Here is a 24,811-nt window from a genome sequence, read left to right as displayed (position 1 = left end):
TCTCCCTGCTGCTGATGGCATACATGTGCAATTGTAATTCAAGGCAATTTCATGACGCTCAACCCTCCAGGATCCCTTGGACACAAATAACAGGAGTAGGACACAAATAGATAGGAAAAAAATCTTCCCAAGAGCTGTTCAAGCTGTAGCAAGTCCTTGTAAATATTAATTCTCTTCTTAGCAATATTAAGTCACAGAGGAGATAATCTGTTAAATGTATTTATGGGAGGAACCACAAATTGTTATCACAGCATACAGTCAACCACAAACAGTACATCCATTCTAACACTCCATTTATGAAACTTGAGCCACACAATATTTTCCACCAGCTTTCTGTTTAATATGTTAATAATTGGCTTTCATGTCTCTATTCAACATCTATATTATTTCTATAAGCTCATGAATAATCAACAAACACTACTGACTGATGATGACTTTGAGCTTTGCATTAAGTGCATAGTGTATATTATGTTTTAAAGGGGACACATTATGTTGAAATTCAAATGTCCCTGCTCTGGGACTGATAAAGGATTATCTTATCTTAGCTGAGCTTAGCTTAGTCAGACATTATATGTTGGTAAGGCTGGGCGATATAAAGAAAATTAAATATTACAATATTTTTTAGACAAAAACCTAGATATCAATATTGCAATGATACTGGGTTTACTGCTGGCATTTTCTAAGACAATATCTAGTCTCATATCATAGTATTGATATAATATCCATATATTGCCTGGCCCTAGATGGTGATGTCCATTTCAGGTACCGAATTAATGATACTTAAGCACAAAAGAAGAAGAAATTGTCATATCTTCCAAGTAACTGTTCAACCACTGACAAGTCTTTATAGGCACCTACATCTACATTAGTTTGGCACACCTGGACTATGCCATGTCTCCACATCTTTCTAAATTTGGTGGGACTTCATTCAACACAATTTAAATAGGATTTATTATATAATCAATCAAGGAATGAAGCCACCTGAGTATTGATCTGGGTGCATGCTTAGGATCATTGTCCTGCTAAATAAGGATGCTACTGTGAAGAAGATCTTACTTGTGTCTTTGTCTGTATTAAGCTCTGGTCTTCTCTCCCTTTAGCATTTCTGATTAAAAAAGTACTGCTGCCACCACCATGCTTCACTATGGAGCTGGTGTTAGATAGGCGATAGGCTGTGGTAGTCCTGATACTGTGCTCTCCACTTCAGCTGAACTATTCAGTTTAGCTAAGTAAGAGCACATTATCTTTTGGCTCCTGCGCTCTAAAAATTTTCACATGGATTTCTACAAACTCCAGGCATGCTGTCGTGTGCTTTTTTTCCTCCCCATCTGGCTTCTCTACCACATAGTCCAGACTTGTGAAGTGCTGTATCGAGTGTAGTCCTTCCAGAGGAATCTCTCATCATAGCTAAGGCACTTTGAACTAATGTCAGAGTAGTCCTAGGCTTCCAGGTCAGCCTCCTGGCCAAGGTCCTTCAAGCTTGGTCACTCTTTTGGTCAGTCAAGCTGCTTGAGGGAAAGTCTGGAAGGTTTCACATTTTGGCCATTTTTAACGAAGCCTTATATCCATCTCCTGAATTTCCAACACATTAAAATTGATGTTTTACTATTTTCTAAAGACCTGTTGTCCCCTACATTGATCTCCCTTCATCGGCCATAAATGTCCAGAACACAAAAAATAAGGCAAAGCCTCTCTTCCTTTCATGCAGGTGCGTCCATCTAACTCAAGCTCACCCTGGGTCTGGGTCTGCAGCTGCCTACACCTGAGAGATTGAGTGCTCAATCTGCAGCTAAATCTGCGGACCGAAATGTCCCCAGAAGAACAGCCACTGACAGAAAAAAAGACTGCCAGACTTGAAAAATCTCAGTCGACTGAGGTGCCTCTGACTGGCGATTTAAATTTTCGACTTTCAGGGGGCAACCCTAATTCATTTTCCTAATATGTTAGGGACCACGTGCTACACAATTAAACATAAATGTTGCCATCTGATGTATTAGACCACAGTTAGCTTAAAGCTAAACTGCAGTTCTTGCACTTGAATGGCAACTGAGTGGAGCCCAGATCAATATTTGCGTCGTTGATTTAAATATTCAGTACTTGGATCAATTTGAATATTGGCGCAGTAACAGTGGTATGGTTTGTCTCACTGGCTTAGAAGAAAGTGTCCTAAACACTGCTGAGTCACGCTCTGTCCACCTCCTCACAGTAGTCGACAAATAGTGGGCTCACCCTCATCTTCGCAGATGATTCAGTGGCTGACCAGGAGACAAACAGAGTGGGCTGCGTTTGTGTCACAACATCTCGAGCCCTCTGGCAACTTGTGAGGGGCACATGTCCAAGGCCCTGTCTCCTGTGTCTAGCTATAGCATACAAGGCGAGCACTAAAGAGGGCTGAGTCGGGAGTGAGGTCTCACTATCCCACAGTAACATTAGCCCACGCATGGCACGAAGCCACAAGCAGACCACACACTCATGGCTGTGTGCTCCCTGTTCAATTTGTGTAGTTACTATTTAATGCTGAGTGTTCTCTCACATAGCCGGGGCAAACAGGACTTTTTTTTTTTTTTTTAAATCTCAGCTCATGTCACGGAAGATTTAAAAACAACATGATTATGTTTGAACAAAATCAGAATAGAAACGAAATTCAAATCAACTGAACAGCATAACAGTTACTCCTCCATACACAGTTTTTTCTAAGCTACCTGTCAAAAGTCCATTGTACATTGCCTTGAAAGATCTTGTAATGTATTAATATATCCTGAAGGGTTAGATGAAGCTCTGAGGACATTTATCACATTTTTCTAAAATATGTTTTTATCACATTCAGTCTGTCAGGTCACAAGCACAGACCTTAAATCCATCAAACCAGAAGAATATAAAAACACAAGCACAAAGAACATGAAAACATTAAATGGCACGTCTACTGAAAAAGGATGATGAACAAAATGGAAAAAAATATACATAACCATCAGCACATACAACAACTAAGTAAATAAGCCATTAGCTGGGCTTAAACATTGAGAGCAACAGACTGATTCATCCATTGCCAATTTAGCTATGAACCAAATGGCAAGAGCAGGGAAATCTTGGAGGGGAGGGGAGCTTAAATGGATGGAGGCAGTGAATCATACTGTAGCCAAAGTCATCTCAAAAAAGGAATCATCTCAGGTAATGACCCCGAGACAACAGCTTCCTCTCTGACTCAGAATAATTGGTCCAACAGAGCGTTAATACCAAGCCAAGACTGGGATAAAGAAACCAAGAACAAAGAATGAGGTGTCCTTGCAGCTTCTCCAACTAAAGGTCAGAAGCGAAGGGGTCAGCCATCGCTGTGAATCCTCTTCACTGTCACCGCAGTCCTGCCTCGCTCTGTCGGGGCCCAGACCCCTCCAGTGGTTCCTGCCCCTCACTCTGCAGCTGTCATGATATTTACACACCTCCTCAGACACACAGCACACATACGCTACATCTTATTCACAGCGACGGTCAAACAACAGTCCTTGAAAAGCCCTACATCGAATAATGCAAAATGGATGTCTTTTTTGCATCAGAATCAGGAGTCAGACACCACGAAGTCAGTCACATCATCGCCTAATGTGCAGTGTGTGCTTTCATAAGGTAGTAAAAAGAACAATAAAAGAAGCACTGTACCTAGGACCAATTTACAGTAAGTAAACTAACATAGCTGAAATGTTAATGCAATAAAAGCCCTTATACAATCAAAATCGCAGACAATGTGACCACAGATGTGCAAAAAGGTATCCACATGTATGAGGAGAAGAAGAAGAAGAAGAAGAAGAAGAAGAAGAAAGAAAATAAGGCAAAGGAGAAGAAGAAGCGTGTGTGACCCATCACTCTTCTGCAAAAAAACCCCTGTCATGCAAATTAAAATAACAGCTAGCTGTAGGCACCACGTTTTAAAGAAACAAAAATAGAGCCATGCAAAAGGAGAAATGAAATGCTTTAAAAATATACTGGTACACACATCATCGATTTAAGTGTTACCTGCAGGAGAAGTAAGTCTGTGGCGAGCTGCACATGCTAGCATTAGCAACTGCACACTCATACTCAACTCCTCATGGTCAAAGATAATGGCTGAAGTAATACGCCATTATATTTGCAAGGACATGTGCTCATAGAGCATTGTCGAAAATGATGGCTACAGATGGATGACACTGACCCTGAAACCGCAATACATAATATCCAGTTCTTGCCGTATTTCAGTGAAAAATGCACATGTAATGGGAGCCGCCCAAAAGGTTTGGCCTTGTGCATAGCTGCCAATTGTTCTATTGTTGATGTAGCAGTAAGCACAATTTCTTTTGACGATGGGTCTATAATACACAATACAAATTATTCTTTGCTACAGATTTTTGCCATTTTGTCATTGATAATGGTTTTTCGTGACTGCCATCCAAACCTCATATAGTTTATTGACTGTAAATTGTCTCTGTATATAATTGTATATCATGTATCTGAGTATTCATATGTCTGAGAGGGATACACAAAGACCTCTGGTGCAAAAACAAAGTCATCATGCTGTAGTTCGAAAAAACACAGTAACTGCTCTTTGTTATCCGATACTTGTTATTCCTCCCCATAGCACATTTCAGCGATCATGAACATGCAGTGTCTCAAATTGGTCTGAACAGCAGGGTGGTAATGATGTAAGCCAGGAAGGAACAGCCGCATTTTTTTCCTCTAGCTCTCATAAAACACTGTAAACACTGACAGGAGACGAGGACAGGTAATCAGGTAACCTTTGTGGGAGGTGGTAAGGTAACTGAATTCCATGAGAACAACACCCTCACAGCCCAACACAACGGCAAAATTTGATCTCTACGTGAACAAAGCCTGATTCAGGCGAGGGTTTTTCCACTGTGGAAAATGACAAGATGGCTGGAGAAAGGCATGTTTATAGGGCAGCACTAATATTAGCAAGTCTTATCTAGACAAACTGCATAAGACTGAGGAAATGACGGAAAAGATATCGCTGTGGGTTCCACGCTGTCCCCCAGGAAGTCACGGAAACTTAAGCAAATCGAACTGATGACCATCAAAATGACAGGGAAATCACCCAGGCTTGTCAGGGCCACTCAATCTCACTCTGATACTGAAAAGAGATGATGGGGCATATCACCCCATATCCTGTACCCATACAGCCAAGGCTGCTATCAAAACTGAGAGAGATGTGGTTTATAACTAACAAGCACCTGTTGCCTGTTAAATATGTTCTATGAAAAGTTTAACTGAGGACATCAAATCCGTTTGGGTTGTTTCAATACTTATCTGAGTGAGTGCCATGTGTGCATATTTTGTTAAGCATCTGAAACAAGCCACCGAATGCAGCAGGTTTCACAAGAAGTATAGATTACAGTGACAACCCTAAATCAGATTGAGTTTATAGCAACACAACAGTAAAACATTTTTTGTACAGTTGGGTCTGAGATATTGCCATCTTGATCATTCCACTGCTGTAGTAAGTTAAGGCAAAAGGTAAATATAAAATAAATTAATCAAACAGTATTAAATTAAAACAACTCACACGCAGCCTTTATATTGAACAACTTGACATGTAGGGCTTTAGACACCTTTTGAATTTTTTATTGCCTGACACACACACACAGCCCTGGCTCTAGCCTCCACTGGACTACATTTCAGGCCAAATACCACATTAGTGTTTCCCTACTGTGCTGGTCAGACCATACACTTTGTCACTGCCTCTAGTGTTAATACTTAAGTAAGTGCTCAAGTGTTTTAAGTGCACCTGCTAAAATTTCTCAATTGTACTGATTCAGTCCATGGATGTGGTGCATTTTAAACAATCAATATTCCTGTGATTTGCATGAAATTACACAAATATTTCTGACATACACAAAAAAAGCAAGCACAACCTATTATGGCGTCGTTTTCAGTTCAACAACTAAAGACTTGAGGCCAAAATAAGCCCGAGGCACCACTTCTAACAAATCCCTTCAACTGTAATTACAAGGCAGATTGCTAGAAGTCAATTTAGGCATAACAGACTTGATGCAGCAACTGTGACTAATAGAAGAGAGACATGAGGGCAGAGGGATCTGAGTGTACCTGCTGGGGGCCCTCCCCGTTGACCATGGCTGGGGGTGGTGGTGAGGCCAGAATTGGGAGTTCAGGGCTGAGAAGCTGGCCGGACTCCAGAGGTGGGGTGTGGTCTGCCATGTCTCCCTCATTCACACCACTGAAGAGGTACTTCTGCAACAAAAGGCACTGCGATCAATCCAAATGTACAAAGTATACCACAAAGCTTTGTGGTGTCATCGTGTTGAGTCTTCCAGCCAGTCATTAGACCTGTGCTGAGAACTACATTTACCCAGAATGTCCACAGGATGTGGCTTCTCTTTCCACTCTCTAAGTATACAGAGTATAAGCACATCATCACCTAAATGTGTACAATCTAAGGATGTGACTTATGTATGTATGTTAAAAGTATAATTAACTATATTTACTCTGAAAACCATAGAAGTATGATATCTTCATGTTTTCTGCAGGTATTTTGTACAATACAGCAAAGAAACTGTAACATTCTGGGAACTTTTTATTATTATGTGTGGCTTTAAGTTTCAATGAAAATGGAGAATGGATAGATAAAAGGATAAAAGAAGGGATTATGTGGATATTTGTACTCATCACTACAAACTGATAGGACTACGATGATCACCATGAAATATCTTTAGCAACTTACTGCAATGTTACAATTGTTTTTCATTTATTTTACAAACACTATAACATTGTAAAAATTACTGAATTTAAAATACTGGAAACCTTATTTGGATGCAAGTGTTTTGCAATGGCACATAAATCTGCCATCCTCCATTACTGGTGATTTTTTACGCAGTTTTATGATGTATAAAGGTTTTTATATTTAGTGTTTTAAAATGCTGTCTGCTCCAGTATACGAGGCATCAGGCATGAGGCAAATAACCTCCAAATGCATAACTGTTTCCAGTAAAGACGTTGTGACAAGCTGAATCACACTGAGTGGGAATTTAACGTACATCATAATTAATTTGAAAACACATCCATTGTTTCCACTGCCAGTCATGCACTGGGAGCATTATCTGGCACAGCAACCCAGCTGCTGACTCTGAAAGATATTTTCTGATGCCATAAATGAGCAGCCAGGTTAAACCAGCTGTTGTACACACACTAAATAGGCCTGATCACAAACCAAAAAGCTGGTTCATCAGATGGGTTTCCTATTACTGGACATTAACTTGGAAATTCCCATTTGTGCCATTGTGCAGTCTGTGTTGTATATTGCTCCTAGTACTTGTCTCTCCTACATGTTGCATGCTTAGCTTACATGGCATCTCATTTTTGTTGAGGTGATGCAAACTATAAATAAATCACAGCAAGATTTGAAGAAAAAAAAATGGTTGTTGAGATGCCACTGTTCAGTCAAAAAAAGGAAAGATCTCCCTTCTTCAAAGTCAAAGACAGTGTTTGTTTGTTTGTTTGGTTGGTTTTATGACACACCAATACACAAGCAAACCTGTCTTGGTATGAAGGAAAAAAAAACAGAAAACAAGAACAAATATCTAAAAAAATAACACTACCACCAACTATCCTATCAATGGATTAAAACAAACGCTACATTTATGTCACGATGTGGGAGCCAGAGACAAACACTGCTGTCCAGTGTGTGCTCAAATCCTTCACATAACAAACTAACATTAATATCCAAACACTAACCATGGAGGCATATAGCCTAATGTCTACTAAATTCAAACAATCAAATAGCAAATTAACCAAAAGGGACTAAACATATAAGCTCATATGAGAGTTTCCAGGGGAGATACAGTGCCTTTTAAGACACTGCACTGATGTAAGACTTAAAAAGTCCGAAGGGGCCACACTGAGGACTGACCATTTGTGATAAAACATACATGATAAACATGGCTAGCAAAAAATCAGTCTAAAAAAAACCAACAGAACACCATGAGAGAAATGTAACATGTGTCCTTGAACCTAATTACAATCTCGCACATGCGCCTCTAAACCTCACAGTGATCTGGCTTATCTGTTGGCTTTAGTCCCTCCCCTCCTTAAGCTTAAACAAGCAAGTCAGTTTACAGTGTGATGGTCAATGAACTGGGTTTGAGGGACTACTGCTGCAGTAGAGGGCCGAGATGTGATTAGCCTAGTATTACTAGTGGGCACTAAATGATGGCAGGCCCCTTGTGTGGTCATTAGGCCTCTGAGTCCATCACTGCAATCATTCTAGAACAGAAGAAAATTCATGTTCGAGTTGACATGTATTTGCCAGGAGCAAGAAGTAACAAAGGGGGTCCTTGATCACAGGCACGATCATCTTAACATCTGCTCCTGAGTCCTGACCACCTTCATTCTATTTGACGAAACCCCAAATGGCTTTCTATTGTCATTCTGGAAATGTAGATTTGAGAGTTAATCATTCATTTTCTAAATATGATGCCATTTGATTGGTGTGAATGTGTTATTTTTAAGTGTTTTGTATACTCCAGTTATTACATACTTGGACTTATTTGTGGAGGCTGAATGAATGGCACATTACCAGCACTAAAATATGAACACACACTCTTGACTCCTGTATCTTCTGTAGGAAAATATGTTACTGTAAATGTAAAATTATCAACAATAATAATATCAGAAATCACCATGCTCTGTTAAAAAAGGCTGTGGTTGCATTATAATAAAAGGCAGTGCACGGCCTTTCCTGTTGAAGCACAATAAAAGTTACTTCTATATCGAAATTGTGGTAACATCTGTTGTTGACTGTACATATTTGACTGTGGCTAAGGGAGCAGTCACTAAGGACACACCAGCTGTTTTTCAGTTACAGTTTTGGTGAGAAGGAGGAAAACACCCTGAGTGGGTAGGATAATAGGACATTGTGTCTAAACAACAATTCTGTTTATTTCTCATGGTTAGTGTTAGATAAAAGCATTGACAGATGGATAATTATGATTAAAAAAAACAGGCTCCACGTGGATAAATGATACAAAAACTTTGACTGTCAGTTTCTAATAACAGCTAAAATGAATGCAGGTTTTATCTAACACTGTAATATGGCTTAGCTGGAACACCTGGGGAAATGTTTTTCTATGCTAGCCAGCTCCACACGGGCCAACAGCTGGTTATTCATTTAGTGCGTGTATTTGCTCTAGCCTTACCGTTACCCACTTAGCTAACCCTGTCTCTGCCTCACTTTGCAACTACAAACATGAACTCAGTTATATTTAACATGTCACACTAACAACACTAAAGTCAATGCTCAGAGGTAATGTTCCTTATTTGCCATAGCTAAGTTAACTAGGTTAGCTACCTTGCAGCCAGGACAATTGTTTACTCTCGCTACAGGTGTGTGTGCTTAGCGTTATGTCATAGCTGTTGGTTATCTAACCGTAACATAACATCGTAGTCAGCTAATTCACAAACTATAACCTTTGGAGTTTATTTCGAGTCTCCGAGACACATCTAATACACCACAGACTGTGAGCAACATAAGTGGGTTATTACCAATAGCGCAGCTAACGTTACTCACTCAGTCAGTCGGCACAGCAGCAGCAGTCTTGACTGACAAGCCGATGCACAGCGATGGTTCCTCTGCGGCTCTTCCCGAAATGTTTCACGTCAGCGAGCTCCGGTGACCTGCTACTTTCTGCAACACCTGAGACGGATACCTTGCTAGCTACCTAGATAAACACAAGACAAGGCAAAATGTGACATGCTAGTGTTAGCTACCTAATGCTACCTAGCTAATAGTTAGCAAGATGAAGATATGCTTTTCTCGTAGTATGAACGACTGTCGCTCGTATTGACTGCACCTAAAACTGATCCGAGTGACTAGCGAGCGACGGTGACGATGCTAAGTATCGATAATGACAACCTAATTGCCAGTTTTATCGAGATAACTTTCCATCTAACCCTGCTCCTCGCATAAAAGTCAGGAATTTCGCCATCGCTCACAGGGCTCTGTGCGCATGCGTGTCACAGCAAATCATGACGAATCCCAAATTCCAAGATAGCAAAGAGAAACATTTATAATATTGTCACGTTGTTTTAATTACGCTTGTATTCTGCAGGTGGTCTGTGCTCCGTACAGTTACAATTTACTTCATCTATCTGCCTACATTTTCATACTTTTAAGGAGGACCTTAAGGTTGACGTGTCTGTGATCGGTTTGCTCACTCAGTCAGATGCAGAGAAACATGTCTATGTGGTGAAACGAGAGAAACACATTTGAATGACGTGTATGTGACCTTGCCAGATTCAGTCCTGCCCTGCTGAGCCACAGTGGTCTCCAGACGACACAGGACCGTGACCAGCTCCTTATTGGAAATTTCCGGTCCACCTTAACAGCGTCATATCACCTTTAAAGGGTATTCTTGGCTGCTGTTCATTCATCTCTATCATGTTTCTTGCACGGAAATTGTAATTAATTCAAATGAGTAAGTAAACTACTTTATTGGAAATAAATTAAGTCAAAATATATTTGCAACCCTGCATTTCTAATTGAATAAAATATTCCCATATCACTCCCACTAAATTCTCAAAGTCTCAAGAATTTGACTTTATAATATGTCTGTAATTGTCAAAACTGTATGACAGACACTGACATTTGAGTATGTCCTGAATTTCACTCGTAATACAGTGATATACAGTGATAATACTAGTTTCATATAGCATAAAATATTGTCTATTGATTGCACCATTAATGGTGCCGAACACTTAATTTTCCTTCCTATGTGTCTATGTATCTAAATGTATGTATGTATGTATGTATGTAAGTCTATCTATCTATCTATCTATCTATCTATCTATCTATCTATCTATACATATCTATATGTCTATCTTGTTATCTAGTATCTAGCAATTCTTTGTTGTGGGACACCCTGTATATTTCATGATATGCTGCAGTGACAAACTCTAACTTACATTTACAGATTCAAATCATTGTCACTTTATGTGCCCTTACTACCTTTTATATTTGCCTTCTTACTTTTCCCTTTACTTTATTGTATATATTTGTATTGTTTACATGGGCTATACCGGGACCTGAGAATTGAAATTTCGTTCCACTGCATGTAAATGTGGTGTGAATGACAATAAAAGATCCTTGAATCCTTGAGATTTACAGAACAATTGTTAAACCACATCCAAGCCCGAAACGGGTTAAGGGACAGCATTTAGATTAGTAGCTTTAAACTGATTTATATCAATAATATGCTTTATTTTATCCAAGAAATAAAAACATGCACACATTTCTTATATGTCTGATATAGACTGACTGGGCCACTGTTTATTCATCAAAAGGCATACATGGAAAAGTACATATTTTAAAAGTTATCTCTTAGCTTATTTTTTAAGTCACAATTTATAGTTACTGACACATGAATTTATCTTCAAATAGAATATGAGCATGTCAGTGGTCTGTTCAGCTTTGGCAAAAAACAGTGCAATGTGTTGTGCACTAAGACTATCCTATCCATGGCTCCACCTGCTGGTTGCAGTGTATTACAGTTACACTGATGCAGTTTTACAATTCAGTTCCAACTATTATAGCAGGTTTTTCCTCCCTGTATTGTTTCCTACATTGTTTTGTATTGTTTCTATATTGCCACGTAGGTCACAACCTAGTTTCATGAGTAATGTGCAACAACTAAACATTTCAGTGTCATAGTTACACTCAGTCATTATCCAAAAACATTCATTATTCTGTGAAGTCATGCATACTTTAATCCTATTCAGGTTGTTAAACGCCTTCTTGCTTATGCTTAATTGTGGTTTTAAATTCCCACAAGGAGCATTCAAGGGTTTGTTGAACACAATACTCCAGACAGGATGCTGATGATGACAGTGCAAGTTTGCACAGAGAGAGAGGGTGCTTTTCAAACAAAGTGGCATGTTTGTTTACTTAGTCCACTTAAGTCCTTTGTAGGCACAGAGTTACTTAAAAGCTATATTTTTTAAAAGAAGAGATGAGTTTTGTTGGTGGGAAAAGGCTAAAACTAAAATGTCATTATTTTGTGTACAATAATGCATCTCTCATGATACAGATTGGTTCAGATCTTTGGTTTCATGTTTAAAGAACCCAAGGCAGGAAAGTTATACTACTGTAATAGTATAAGTACTTGGATCAGATTTGTGACCTGAAACATCAGTGGATTTTGTGGTTAATCCTTCACAATCAAAGGGCTTGTAGTGCCAGTGCTGTGACAAACATGCATCACAGAGAAATGGAAGTGAGATCAGGGTAGTGGAACTGGGTTGTGTAATACAGGCTAACATTTAAGACTACCTTATTATATGCTGCACACTGAATATAAATGTATTGATGCTGACATGCTGCTACCAGCGAATTACCAACCCATCATTAACATGCTAACTGTATGCATGTTAAAATGCAAATGACCATTAGCATTCAATTCTGAGCACAGATGAAGGTCGAGCCAAACCTGAGGAAAAAGCTGAAACTGATGTTCCAAAAAAGGCCAGAGATAATAAACACTTTGATTTACAGCATGACCTTTTCTCTGGCATCACCCACCATTAGAGCTGCATAAGCTGTGTCACTTCTGGTCCTGTTTGTTTGTTTTAAATACTTTTTTTTCCCTGATTAATGAGACTCTTAGTCATTTGGGCGTTTTCTGCATTCACCTAATCAGACATTATGACCACATGAAGGTTGAGATAAGAACAAAAACCTTTCTCCACGCCTACTCTGTAAGAAATGAAACCAGAGTGGTAAGTGAAACATGACCGATCTATTACATCTCAAACACACCAGTAGAACAGAAAAAAGACAGCATAACGACTTTTACAAAATGTATATTTACATATGAATTAAAAGCAATATTTTCAAATGACGATCCCCAAAAATCATTTCAACAGAAAACTTTCAAAAACTCTATGGTGTGAAAAGGAGAGATACTGAAAAAATGAATCACAGAAGACCTGCTTCTTGAAAAATCCCTTTGGGCTGGACTTTGTCTGCTTTAGATAATGCAACCAAGGTGAGAAGAGTACCAACTGGAGGTTGAAGAGGACTGACATGGGGGAAGATGCAGCCACCTGCATCAGATGCATCTGAGGACATGTAAACAGGACCCACTGTAAATATTGTTAATTTTTACATGATATCAATTTCCCCAAATAAATAGTGTAGTTTAGTCTCAGGTTTTAAACATTATGCTGTTTAAATCAATGTAAGTGGGACAATATACAACTTATAAACGCTGCACAAAATGTGTCCAATCTACTGTCACCCTAAAGGTTTCAAATTTATATTTAATCAAGAATGGTTACTTTCTTTTTTTTTCTTTTTTTTTTTTTTTTTTACAATACAATCAATCAATAATGTGACTTTACAGATGAAAATACATTAACCTCATTTATTTGTAAGTGCTGATTTTTGTTTTATGACTTACACCCATATTAATATTCAAGATAATCTGATACATTTTTGGAGATTTAATGTTAACAAATTGCTCCGCATTGTTATGCAGATAGCTGCCTTACAAAAACACGATTAAAATGTTAAAAAGTACTAATAATTACCTAGTAGTAATGATTATTTTTGCCCATCACAGACATCAGAAGCTCCCACCTCCGACTGTCAGTAAACGCACCACGGGAGTACAGGAAGTACACTGGTGCTGTGTTTCTTCTTCTCAGTCGGCGGTGTAGCGACCAAAGCTAACTATTACAAGGTGCAACCACAGCAACTGATAGGAAGCTAGCTCCAAACCAGACTCCAGAGATGACCCCATCAGCAGCTTGATTCGCCAATATGTTGGCAGAAAACTTTTCAATGTTTCAGTGTTCAGTGATTAGAAAACGACACCGAGGACGAAACACTAGCTAGAACAACAGCAAGGTAACGTCAACAGTTTGAACCGTCAGCGGCTCTCAGCGGCAGCAACACGCCTTATGATAATTAGCTTAATAGTTTTGTGTTGGACAGTTTCGTTTGATAGTCAGACTACCGGCAATGTATGTAACTACCGGTACATTAGCAACTTTTATGTTGCTAGCTTGTAAACCCAGGCTGCAAGTCTTAGCAACGCAACATGCCGTGTTTGTTTTGAGTTGTTTATGTGGTTCCTCTTCATAGGTTGGGTTGATGTGTTGGACATCTCAGTAAAGAGGTAGAGGAGGGGTGATGTTCAAGAGGTTTGGGTTCAGGCTAAACGCAACTTTATGTTATTGGTCACCGTGAGACAACTGTGGTTTTGTAAGATATGGCAGTTATCATTATAAGTGCGTTTTGACATTTTGAAGTTTGTTAATTACGTTATAGAGTCAAATGTTTACACGCCTGGTGTTTACAATTCAGCCGAGAGTTGCTACGTAATGTCAGTCATATTCAACACGTCACTCCCTTTCTATTTCTTTCACCTAGTCTAATGTGAGTTTGGAGGAAGGCACATTTACACAAGGAGCATGTATTGATCTAGAAAAAAACAGAGTCAAGATGATTAATATGATCCATTAACTACAGAGGCCTGAGCATCCCATTTCAGATTTGTGTGGGCTGGTTTTGCCACCATGATGTAGCTAAAACAGAAGAGTGCATACAAGAAATACTGTACTAGGCTTTAGATATGAAAGAGCAAAGACAAATGTTGAGGTGACATAACCTGGACATAACCTGGACTTCACTCATTCTGTCAGTACACGTAAATGGGTTTTACCTCAGGCAGCACACATACTGTGCATGTCTACAAACCTGGGCTCAGTGCCGGGTACTTTTGAAGCACAGAAAACCTTGTAGATAATTTATCCTCTCAGTTTTTACTTTAAGTGTTTGTTGTTACAGACCGGAGAATATTTGATTTTCAGTTTAATGTAGTTTCCTTTTGGCATATTATAACAGTCTAGTTTTGCTTTCTTTTGTCTGATTTTTGCCGTTGACATTTTTTGATAACTGTGCTATGAAAAACATGAATTTATTAACCAGAGCAGGAATGGTTTTAAAGAGGTAAAGAAACATGTACATGTTAATGAGCTATTTTTGATTCCTATCATTCCATTCAGGCCTTTTCCCCACATTTTTATTTTTTGTATGCACTTTTTTAAAACCAGTCTCCAGGGGACTCATATTCATATCTGTATAATGGTGTTTTCTCCTCTTTTAACAGCTGAGAAGTATGCTGGACGTGGGGAAGTGGCCAGTCTTTGCGCTCCTTCCACCTGAGGAACTGCGGCTTATTCGGCAGGCTTGTGTCTTTGGCAGCGCTGCAAATGAAGCCCTCTATGTCACAGTTAATGACGAGGTAACACTTTGAGCACGGGTGCTTTAATCCTCCTGTTGACATGGAGATGTGTTGCGAGACTTGATAGACTTAATCTTCTTTCAAAATATTTGTTTGATTATTGTCTATTTTGAAGAGAATAGAAAAAGGCTGCAGGCTTCTCACTCTGTGGTTGATTCGGGGTGCAGTTCCAGGCAGAGGGATAAGCAGATAGAGTGAGGCTATCTTTAGCCACACAGGCCTAATACCCAAGCAAGCTCCATTTTTATCCTGTGGAAAGGTGTAGGGCATGCCTCATCTTGCCACCCTCGCTGGTTTGTTTGTCCCTGTGGCCCAAACAGTTTGTGTTTCAGAGCAGTCAGTTGTGGAGTAAAAAATATCTATTCTTTGGTGGATTCCACCTAAAATGGTGGGCTGCATTACAGTATGACTAACCTGTGTTCACACTGAAGTTGACGTAATTTCATATAGCTCACAAACATTTTTGGAAATCAGATGAAGAAGTATCTCTGAAAACAGTTTTTATAGTTTTATATGTCATCTCACCAAATATTTTGTGTTTACTGGAGTGTCCATATTTATCAGTAAACAACAGGGTGTACCATTTATGCATCTTTTATGAATATCAGTGCCATTTTAGCAGTGATGTTTGGTCTCTCTGCAGGTCTTTGCTCTAGGCACCAACTGCAGCGGCTGTTTAGGGCTCGGAGACCTTCAAAGCACTATTGAGCCGCGCCGGATTGATGTCTTGTGTGGAAAGAAGATTGTGTCCCTAAGCTATGGAACAGGGCCGCATGTGGTTATCGCTACTGCAGGTAATCCGGTCCAGAAAGCTTTTATTTGTCCCTGAGGGGACACATCCTCAGGATGCATAGGAATGACACCACAAACAACAAGATGATGCATGCAAATGTCTAGGGTCAGGTTTCATGATGATGCTGTGTCATTGCTGCTCACACACTAGAAAATATCACCTAATTGTCTGTCGTGTCTTGGTACAAAAGTGAAACATTATAATCAATGATTTGCTCGTTGTCAAGTGCCAGTTCTTTTATTAAAAGACCCTTTAGTTGATTTCAGAGTGAGCAGGTTTTTGCCCTTTATCCAGAAGTCTTTGCTCTGCTTTATATCATGCAAACTTGACTGCTTCTTATCTATTAATAAAATATTAACCACTGAAACAACAATAATGAAAGTTTACCTGATGTTATGTAGATGGAGAGGTCTTTGCTTGGGGCCACAATGGCTACAGCCAGCTGGGCAATGGGACCACCAACCACGGACTGACCCCCGCCCTGGTGTCCACCAACCTCCTTAGCAAGAGAGTGACGGAGGTGGCCTGTGGCTCCCACCACACGATCGCCCTCACAACTGATGGAGAGGTAACCTGTGGTCAGTTGTGCCCCTCTGTGAGTTTCTTTCTGCCTATTCTGTGTTTCTTTGGACAGTGAACTTTTATCTCTGTGCTTAGGTGTACGCCTGGGGTTACAACAATTCCGGCCAAGTAGGCTCAGGGTCTACTGCCAACCAGCCGACGCCACGCCGGGTTAGCAGCTGCCTGCAGAACAAAGTTGTGGTAAACATAGCCTGTGGTCAGCTCTGCTCTATGGCTGTGCTGGACAATGGAGAGGTAATGGGTTACACCAATCTGCAGATGTTAAGCATTAAACAAGTGATGTAGTGCTCTCAGTAGGTCAACTTTTTGGCAGTTGGCGGTCCGTAATTTTTTCTTTTGAAGGGGGTTGGCTCATGCAAATATACAAACATAAGATTGCATGGCTTATTATTTTGTGTTCTTGCAGATATTTTAGAAATATGCATGCATCTAAAAGTTGCTGTTTTCTCCAAGAAGACTTTGTTTATCACAGTTTATAGTAAATGTGTCTCTTAAAATTTGGATGTCGCAGAATATACATATTTGCACCAAAAGAATGCGAAGAAGAAATTGAGAGAACATGCAAATAAACTGCTGATATGTCAGGGTTTTTTTTTACCATATTTAAAATGCATGCAGGTAAAAGCTAAAGCTAAGGTTAGCCAACCAATGCCTTCATATAGTGTGTGCATGTTCTGAATTTGTCCCCTGTGTGTAGATCTATGGTTGGGGCTACAATTGCAATGGACAGCTAGGTTTGGGCAACAATGGAAATCAGCAGACCCCATGCAGAATAGCTGCTCTCCAAGGTGTCAACATAGTCCAGGTAAGTGCCCAGAGAGAGATGAATCTCACAAAGCTCTGATTTTAATAATTTACTTAATTAACATGCAGCTTAATTAACACTCTTCCTTCCATATACAGGTTGCCTGTGGATATGCACACACATTGGCACTTACAGATGAAGGAATGGTTTACGCCTGGGGAGCCAACTCATATGGGCAGTTGGGAACAGGCAATAAGAGCAACCAAGCTGTCCCCACCCTAATAAACATAGACAAGGAGAGGTCAGTACTTTGTTTTTACCGTAGCCTCATTTAGCAGCGACACCTCTCTGCCACCACAACAGGTCACTAAGATCACAAGTCACAAGAAGCTGAGAAATTTAGTCGCTAAATGCCTCAAAGGCACAAATAGTTTAACATCATAAAGTAATAATAGATTGTTTTTTGTTTTTATTAGAGAAGTAGTGCTCACTGTGGAAATCTGCTTCTATTTATTTGTGATAGAATGTCATCTTTGCCTCTTAATTAGCCATATTAGGCATATATCTTAGTCTGTATAAGAAGGCTATGTATTTGACTTTAAGGTCTGCATTCTGTTTGTGTCACTAGGATGGTGGAGGTGGCAGCGTGTCACACCAGCCACACATCAGCTGCCAAGACCCAGAGCGGGCAGGTTCTGATGTGGGGTCAGTGTCGAGGTCAGGCTGTTGCCAGCCCTCACCTCACTCATTTCAGCAGCACAGACGATGTGTTTGCCTGCTTCGCTACGCCAGCAGTCACGTGGCACCTCCTGTCAGTAGGTAAGGGTATGGTAGAAATTCTTCGGCTCTTCTTCAGTTTAAAAAAAATATTTATCTTCCAATAACAACCTCAATAATAAAGGAATTTTTTGTTAACCATTTGACATTGTCCCATGTACCCCATGACTGGTCAGAGGTAGGTGGACACACATGTGTCATGGTACAAATTCCTGGAAGTGGACTGAGAAATAAACAGGAAAGTCTTTGTTTCCTGTTCCACATCAGGCAATCATATGTACACTGATTGATCTTGTTTGAATTCAAACTGAGGAGCATTAACATGTTACTTTGAGACTGTTATTTTTTTGTTCACACTCCATTTTGTAAAGTTAATGACGTCCCTCTGAAAATCTGTTTCACTAACAAGCCAAATTTATGTCTGTTGTTACTTTTTCAACTGTAACGCTTGAGGAACTAATAGTGACTCCAATTAAATGTGTGATTCTCTAGAATTTCCTTCTTACAAAATGCACCAGAGAGAGTCATATCTATAGCGTCTGAAGACAAAGCAAGTTAATTTATAAAGCACATTTTATCGTCAGGTGATTCAAAGTGCATTACTCACTAAGTGCAAAAGAAACACATCAAATAGGCATAGTTTTAAATTGTAATTTATGGGATTTAATCAATAATGTATTTGCATTCTTTGTACAGTACACAGATGTGCTCTATCTTTACAGTGAAATATGGCAGTTGCTTCAGGAATGTAAAATAGATATAACACATAATTTAGCTGTTGTTTAAAAGGCAGGCCTCATTCAGCATAAAACATTTTAGTATTTATTCCTTCTTTTTTAAAAAAAAACTATCTTGTCCTTTTTTTCTCCTTTTTTTGTCAGATGGCGATGACTACCTGACTGTTGCTCAGTCTCTGAAGAAGGAATTCGACAGTCCAGAGATTTCCGATCTGAAGTTCTTGGTTGATGGGAAGTGTATCCATGTTCACAAAGCTCTGCTGAAAATCAGGTGCCCAGAACAAGGACGCTCACAATCCAAAGTGAAAATGTGAACTAGTGTTACTTGGTTATTGCGATTATTTTGTGAATTTGTGTATTCGATGATTATCCTCACACATTTTAGTTTTTACAGCTTAAGATTTACTTTTTGCTTTTTGATAAAAAAAAAAAAAAATTCAGTGCAATATAGATTCCTTGAAAATTCAATGGAAGTCTTGAAAAGTGAATCAAAACAATACATTTTCCATCCAATCACATGACATTTTGAGTAGCAGGTGTGTGACTGGCGAGGTGTACGATGTGTGCAAACATTTTGTGCTGTATTTCTCACACACAGTATTTAATTTTGTTTACAATCTCTTCTTATTGTGATTCCTCTTGACCCAATCCCACGTGCAATTAACCTTTTATATAGGAACTGAAACATCGTCTCCAGGTTTTCCTCTCGGATGTCTGGCTGTTGCACTCTTGTCTTCTTTGCCTGACTCCTTTTTCAAGAGATTCTTTTCTTTTCTTCCTCACCAGAGCAGCCTGCTTCTCCATCCTGACTTTCATTTGGTCACGAGTCTATTTTTCACATTCAGAAGTAATGCTTGGTCATGAGTAATGAAGGCGCCTGGAGTACCACAGTGAGGTTTTCAGGGGGAACAGAAACACACTTTGATTTTGCAGAATTGTTAATTATAGAAACTTAAAATGATGTAGCTAATTGTGCAGCCATCATGATGGCAAACACACTGATGTTTCTATGACCGTGAATTCAACATATACCTGCTGAGTGCTTTGTCGCCTATATTTAAACTCCATCTGCTAGACAGCATTTCCTCGTCTTTCCTGTTAATGTCACGGGGAAGCAAAGACAGACCTTTTGTTTCCTGCTTTTCTTTTTATAACCACACTTGGACACAAAGTATCTGCATTCCAGTCCCTTGCTCTTTTGCACTGTCAGTAGGAAGGAGCCAGACTGTCTGCGACGTCAACCTTAGTGCACACGCTCACACGACTATGCACTAGAGCAAAACGCGTGCTTTGGCAAGATCACAAGCAAATGACACGTTTGAGATGCACCCCGAGAATGAAGACTCAGTTGTTTGTTCAACCGTGTCCTGAGAAGAAATGATAAGGAGGCAGTGTTTTGAGCCAGTAGAGATAAACAGTGAGGGAAAACGGTAATCAGTATTTATAATGGAGAGGACCAGAAGGAACAAATAAGGAAAAATACTGAGGGCTATAGTTGTTGGCAATGTGCCTTTGCTTTGCCTCGGGAAGTGTATTGTGGCGTTAAGAGTGAATTTAAAGTGAGATCAAAAGAACATATCAGGCCTTACGCGCCACGAGGCACAAAGAAGATAGATAACAGATAACAGTGTATGAATATTTCCCCTTTTTTACTTTGATGCAGGAACAATTGCAGCATAAGTGTAGATTTCAGGGAGGATGCAGAGGACACATCCCCCTCAGTATATAGAACATGTGTGCACGCACACACACACACACACACACACACACACACACGCAAAAAAAGGACTCCCAAACCCTACGTTTCATATTTATCCCTTTCAATGTTGAGACAAACCCTGCACCCTTGGATTGCAGTATATTTAAAAGGCCCTATCACTGTTCTATATACTAGGTTAGAATTATAAACTATTTGGGAAAATTACATAGCGGTAGGATTCAGATAAAACTGTACTGGAGAGGAAGCATGATTTACATCCAGGTCAGTCAAATATTAAACACAATGATTACAAACATGAATACAAATGAAGAAATGTTTCTAAGTGCACCTGTTTGCATTTTATAAGAGCATAGCAGTGATTAAGCAAATTCCACATCCTTCATTATGTGCACTTAATGTTACTGCTTAATGTTTTCTAAATGATGCTGCGGTGCTTCAGATATTTTTCCTTCCATGTAAGCAGCCGCCGTTTCCATTGACTTCCATACAGTATGATAATTAATTAGCATTGCACTGCTTGAGTTGCTTAATCAATCACAGTGAACCCATTTTATTTCTGCAAATTTCATTTTCACTGGGCGATAATGTAATTTTATAATGCATTTGCAGAATGCACTGCGTTACTTCACAATGATTGTATAAGTCTGACAACACATGAATGCAAACCTTGGCTTGAGTTAGAGCTGGCATGATATCAGATTTTCACTACATGATTATTGTGGCCAAAAAAAAAATCACAGTAATGTTATTGTTGCCATATCTATAGAGAGTTTGAAAAAAATGCTTCCAGTCGAATTCATCTTTAACTTTGTTTATAGTGTGTTTTGTGTCTTTCTGGTAAATGAATTACACTCAAAATGCAAGTGTAGGGTGATGGAGAGGAAGACAATATGAGAACAGAAAGAAACAAACAAATGATTTAGGAGGATCATGATTATTTACACAATCATATGTGTATTATTTGCATGATTTCAGCTTACTTTTTTAAATATCATGGTTATCGTCAACACCGGTACGTCGTGACACCCCAAGTTTGAGTGCTTGTATTGTTTTTGAATCACTACAGCATGATTTTGCAAAATAGCAGAAGCATTAGTATACATTTGTGATAAATAGGCTGACACATGCTAAATCTCTGGTGTGTTGTCTTTTACTGTGTCACTCATGTAGTCTGCTCCTTTTCTTCCCTCTCCAGATGTGAGCATTTTCGTGCACTGCTTAATGAAACAGATGAGGATGCCATAGAAATCCACCAGTTCTCATACCTGGTGTATCGAGCCTTTCTGGAATACCTCTATACAGATACTATTAACCTGCCACCAGAGGACGCTATTGGTAAGCCCAGACGTCGACCAGAGTCCCTTGCACACTGAAAGTCAGCATAGAAGCCGTAAACACGCTCATCTGTGTGTTGCTCTTGTGTGTGCAGGGCTGCTAGACTTGGCCACATTCTACCGGGAGACGAGGCTGAAGAGATTGTGCCAGGAAACAATCAAGAGAGGCATTTCTGAGGAGAACGCCATCACTCTACTCTCTGCTGCTGTCAAGTATGAGGCGCGGGTAAGCTTATAGCCCCTGATACACAGTCAAGCACCATGGTGGCGGGGGCCTTCTCAGTAGCTAGTCAGTTATACTCCTCAGCACTGACCAGACAGCCCTCTTCATTTTTAGGACCTGGAGGAGTTCTGCTTCAAGTTTTGTGTCAACCACCTAACAGCTGTCACGCAGACCCAGGCCTTTGCAGACATGGACCACGACCTGCTCAAGAACTTCATTAGTAAAGCCAGCCGCTACGGGGCCTTCAAAAACTGACTAGAGCGCCCCTGTAGTGATGGATCCAACAGGATGAGGTCTCTCTTCGCTGAGGTCCTGAATGTCGACCCGACACCAAAGTAAACAAACGGCTGAGCAGCACTTCAAAGCTTTGTTGGTGGGGATGTTAACACTGGAGAGGTGAATGGTTTAAGGTTTCACCCTCTAACTGATGCCTCTGTGTTACCGCTCTAAACCAAGCCCAAACACAGTAGTTGCTTGGGGCGTAAATATTGGGTTACACTACACGGGTCAGCCACGAGCAGACAGTGTAGGGGCTGAATAGAAAGATGTGCCACAGTGGTCGTCTTTCTGTCATCTCTGTGTTAGTGACAATAAGCTTGGCTAATTCAGTGGGGAACCTCACAGTGACAAGCAGCTCAGACAGGATACCTGGGAATGCTGTATGCTAAACATAATTCATTGCAATATAAGGCGCTGAGGTGTTAGTCTTTTTTTTTTATCACACTGCTCTTTATCAGTTAGTAAAATAAATTATCAGTGCTTATATCGCACTGTAGCGAGGAATTGACCCTTCACGTTGTGCTGCTTTTCATTGAAGCCTTGATTCTCAAACTTTCTGGAATGAGAAGTAGTATTTAATGCGGCAAAATGTTCTTAGTTCTTCTGTTTGTCACCTTTTTTCTGTACAACTATAGTTTGTGTCTGATTAATGTTGATGTCTGTTCTCTTGCATAAGTCAATGTTAAATTTTGCCACTTTATTTTATACTGTAGCTATTCATCTTTGCCATCCAAACTTATGGTTACTGATTGATGTTTGTGTTGACACTCATTTGCACTGTTTTGTCGTAGACAGTTACTTTGGCCACCGTCAGCAGGCTGATATAAAAAGGTGCAGACGGTTATGAGAGATAAGGACATCCTATTGCATGTTTACTTGTCCTCAGATTAACGCTTTCTGTGCAGCTGGCAACAGTGTCTGACTTACACAAGCATATTGATTCCTGTGTAGCCTGTCGGTGATGTTACACTGTAGGCGCAGCTGATGTTACAGTTGTGTTTCATTGCAATTTGGTATGTTTACAAAAGTTGGGTTGTTTATTGTTCTGTTTTTTTTAATTGTTTGTAAGTTGGCAGCAAACATCTGGATCTTTTTACAAGTCTTTCTTTATATCTCTCCTGTGGTAGCACCTTGTGGCAACGAAATAGTGCTGGCTTTGTGTAATTGCCAACTGACTGTTAAATATAGCCCCTTATAGTCTTATATAGGACCACAAGGTCTTTAAATGTAGTTACCAGATAATTCCACATTAAATCTCTAGATCCATCTGAATAGAATCGAACACAATGCTTTTACTTTAACAAGCCAATTGTTGACATTTTTTTTTTAAACATTTTGATAATCACTAAAAATGCCTGTGTGTTCTCATTTTGTATGGAAAATGCTGTAAGCTGCTGACAGCAGCTCTTATGGTAACATTTGATAATCTAAAATGTATTAAAATGAGTAACTACGTAATTTCATGAACATGTTGTTGCTATGACTGGCAGGCTGTCGTAAAATTATTTACAGCCTTGATGCACATGCATACACAATGTAAAACGCTGAAGTAAATATTCAAGCAAATGCTACAGACATTAACTGTGATATCTCTGTTTTACCAGTAGCAGCTCTAAGCCTTTGGGGGGGCAGCGTATTGCACTTGAATATCTTGCAGGCATTTCTATGCTCACAGCCTGCTGAGTACCCATAGTGCATGTTGAGGTTTTAACACCTGCCTCAACCTGCAATCACGTGCTTTAACCAAACATATTTACTGACCTTTCATTTACCTCTGTAGTTGCTCTAACTTTAAACTTTGGGGTAAAGTGCATCCCTGTGTGGTGCACACAAATGAAACTTGCTGCATTACTTGTTAAAAAAACATGCTTGATACACAACTTTTACTTTTTACTAGTGTTATGGAATCAATACAGGAAGTGGAGGCAATGATTTCAACGTGTAGGATGTAATACAATCTGACTCATGTTTGCACACTGAGATGTAACACACATTTGCAAAGCCTTCCTGCGAAAGGAAACTCCTGTCATACTTCACATATGCCCATTTATTTCATGATGTGCAACTTTACAGTGTCATGTCAAACAGTCAGGCTTCTTCCAGAATTTAGATACCTACCAGGAAGATCAATGATGTGGTCAGAATAACGAACACCTCTCAATATAAGGCAATCCAATATAATTGGTCTGTAGTGATATTTAAAACTGTTTTTTGAGACTCTACTTTCATACAGTCTCAGCTAAGACATTATAAGCTTTGTAGAATGCTGAGCCGTAACAGACAGTTTGGCCACATGGTGATGAAAGCCAGATCAGCAGCTTACAG

The 24,811-nt window shown here is 39.6% G+C and overlaps 2 protein-coding genes across 3 annotated transcripts in view; one reads left to right on the top strand and one right to left on the bottom strand.

Moving 5' to 3' along the window:
• Positions 1-10,018, bottom strand: part of fndc3a (fibronectin type III domain containing 3A) — a 49,625-nt gene extending 39,607 nt beyond the window's left edge. Inside the window, exons 1-3 of one of the 2 annotated variants that reach the window (XM_050059981.1) lie at positions 9,846-10,018; positions 9,563-9,713; positions 6,088-6,231 (exon numbers count right to left, since the gene is read on the bottom strand). In XM_050059981.1, coding sequence (XP_049915938.1) covers positions 6,088-6,198 — 111 coding nt within the window. In that variant the 5' untranslated portion in view covers positions 6,199-6,231; positions 9,563-9,713; positions 9,846-10,018. Of the gene's footprint in view, positions 1-6,087; positions 6,232-9,562 lie in introns of both variants that reach the window. The other variant, XM_050059972.1, reaches the window with a different exon arrangement.
• Positions 10,019-13,674: 3,656 nt separating this feature from the next.
• On the top strand, positions 13,675-23,943 carry rcbtb2 (regulator of chromosome condensation (RCC1) and BTB (POZ) domain containing protein 2). Its single transcript, XM_050071046.1, has 12 exons — positions 13,675-13,897; positions 15,162-15,296; positions 15,940-16,090; positions 16,491-16,657; positions 16,747-16,905; positions 17,369-17,476; positions 17,575-17,717; positions 18,045-18,235; positions 19,075-19,201; positions 21,846-21,985; positions 22,080-22,210; positions 22,322-23,943. Exons 2-12 carry the CDS (start codon positions 15,171-15,173, stop codon positions 22,460-22,462), a joined length of 1,584 nt encoding a protein of 527 aa, XP_049927003.1. The 5' UTR covers positions 13,675-13,897; positions 15,162-15,170; the 3' UTR covers positions 22,463-23,943.
• The last annotated feature ends 868 nt before the right edge of the window (positions 23,944-24,811 follow it).

The sequence above is a fragment of the Epinephelus moara genome, chromosome 2 (assembly GCF_006386435.1).
Source record: "Epinephelus moara isolate mb chromosome 2, YSFRI_EMoa_1.0, whole genome shotgun sequence".
Lineage (NCBI taxonomy): Eukaryota > Metazoa > Chordata > Actinopteri > Perciformes > Serranidae > Epinephelus > Epinephelus moara.
This window is presented reverse-complemented; position numbering and strand designations above follow the sequence as displayed.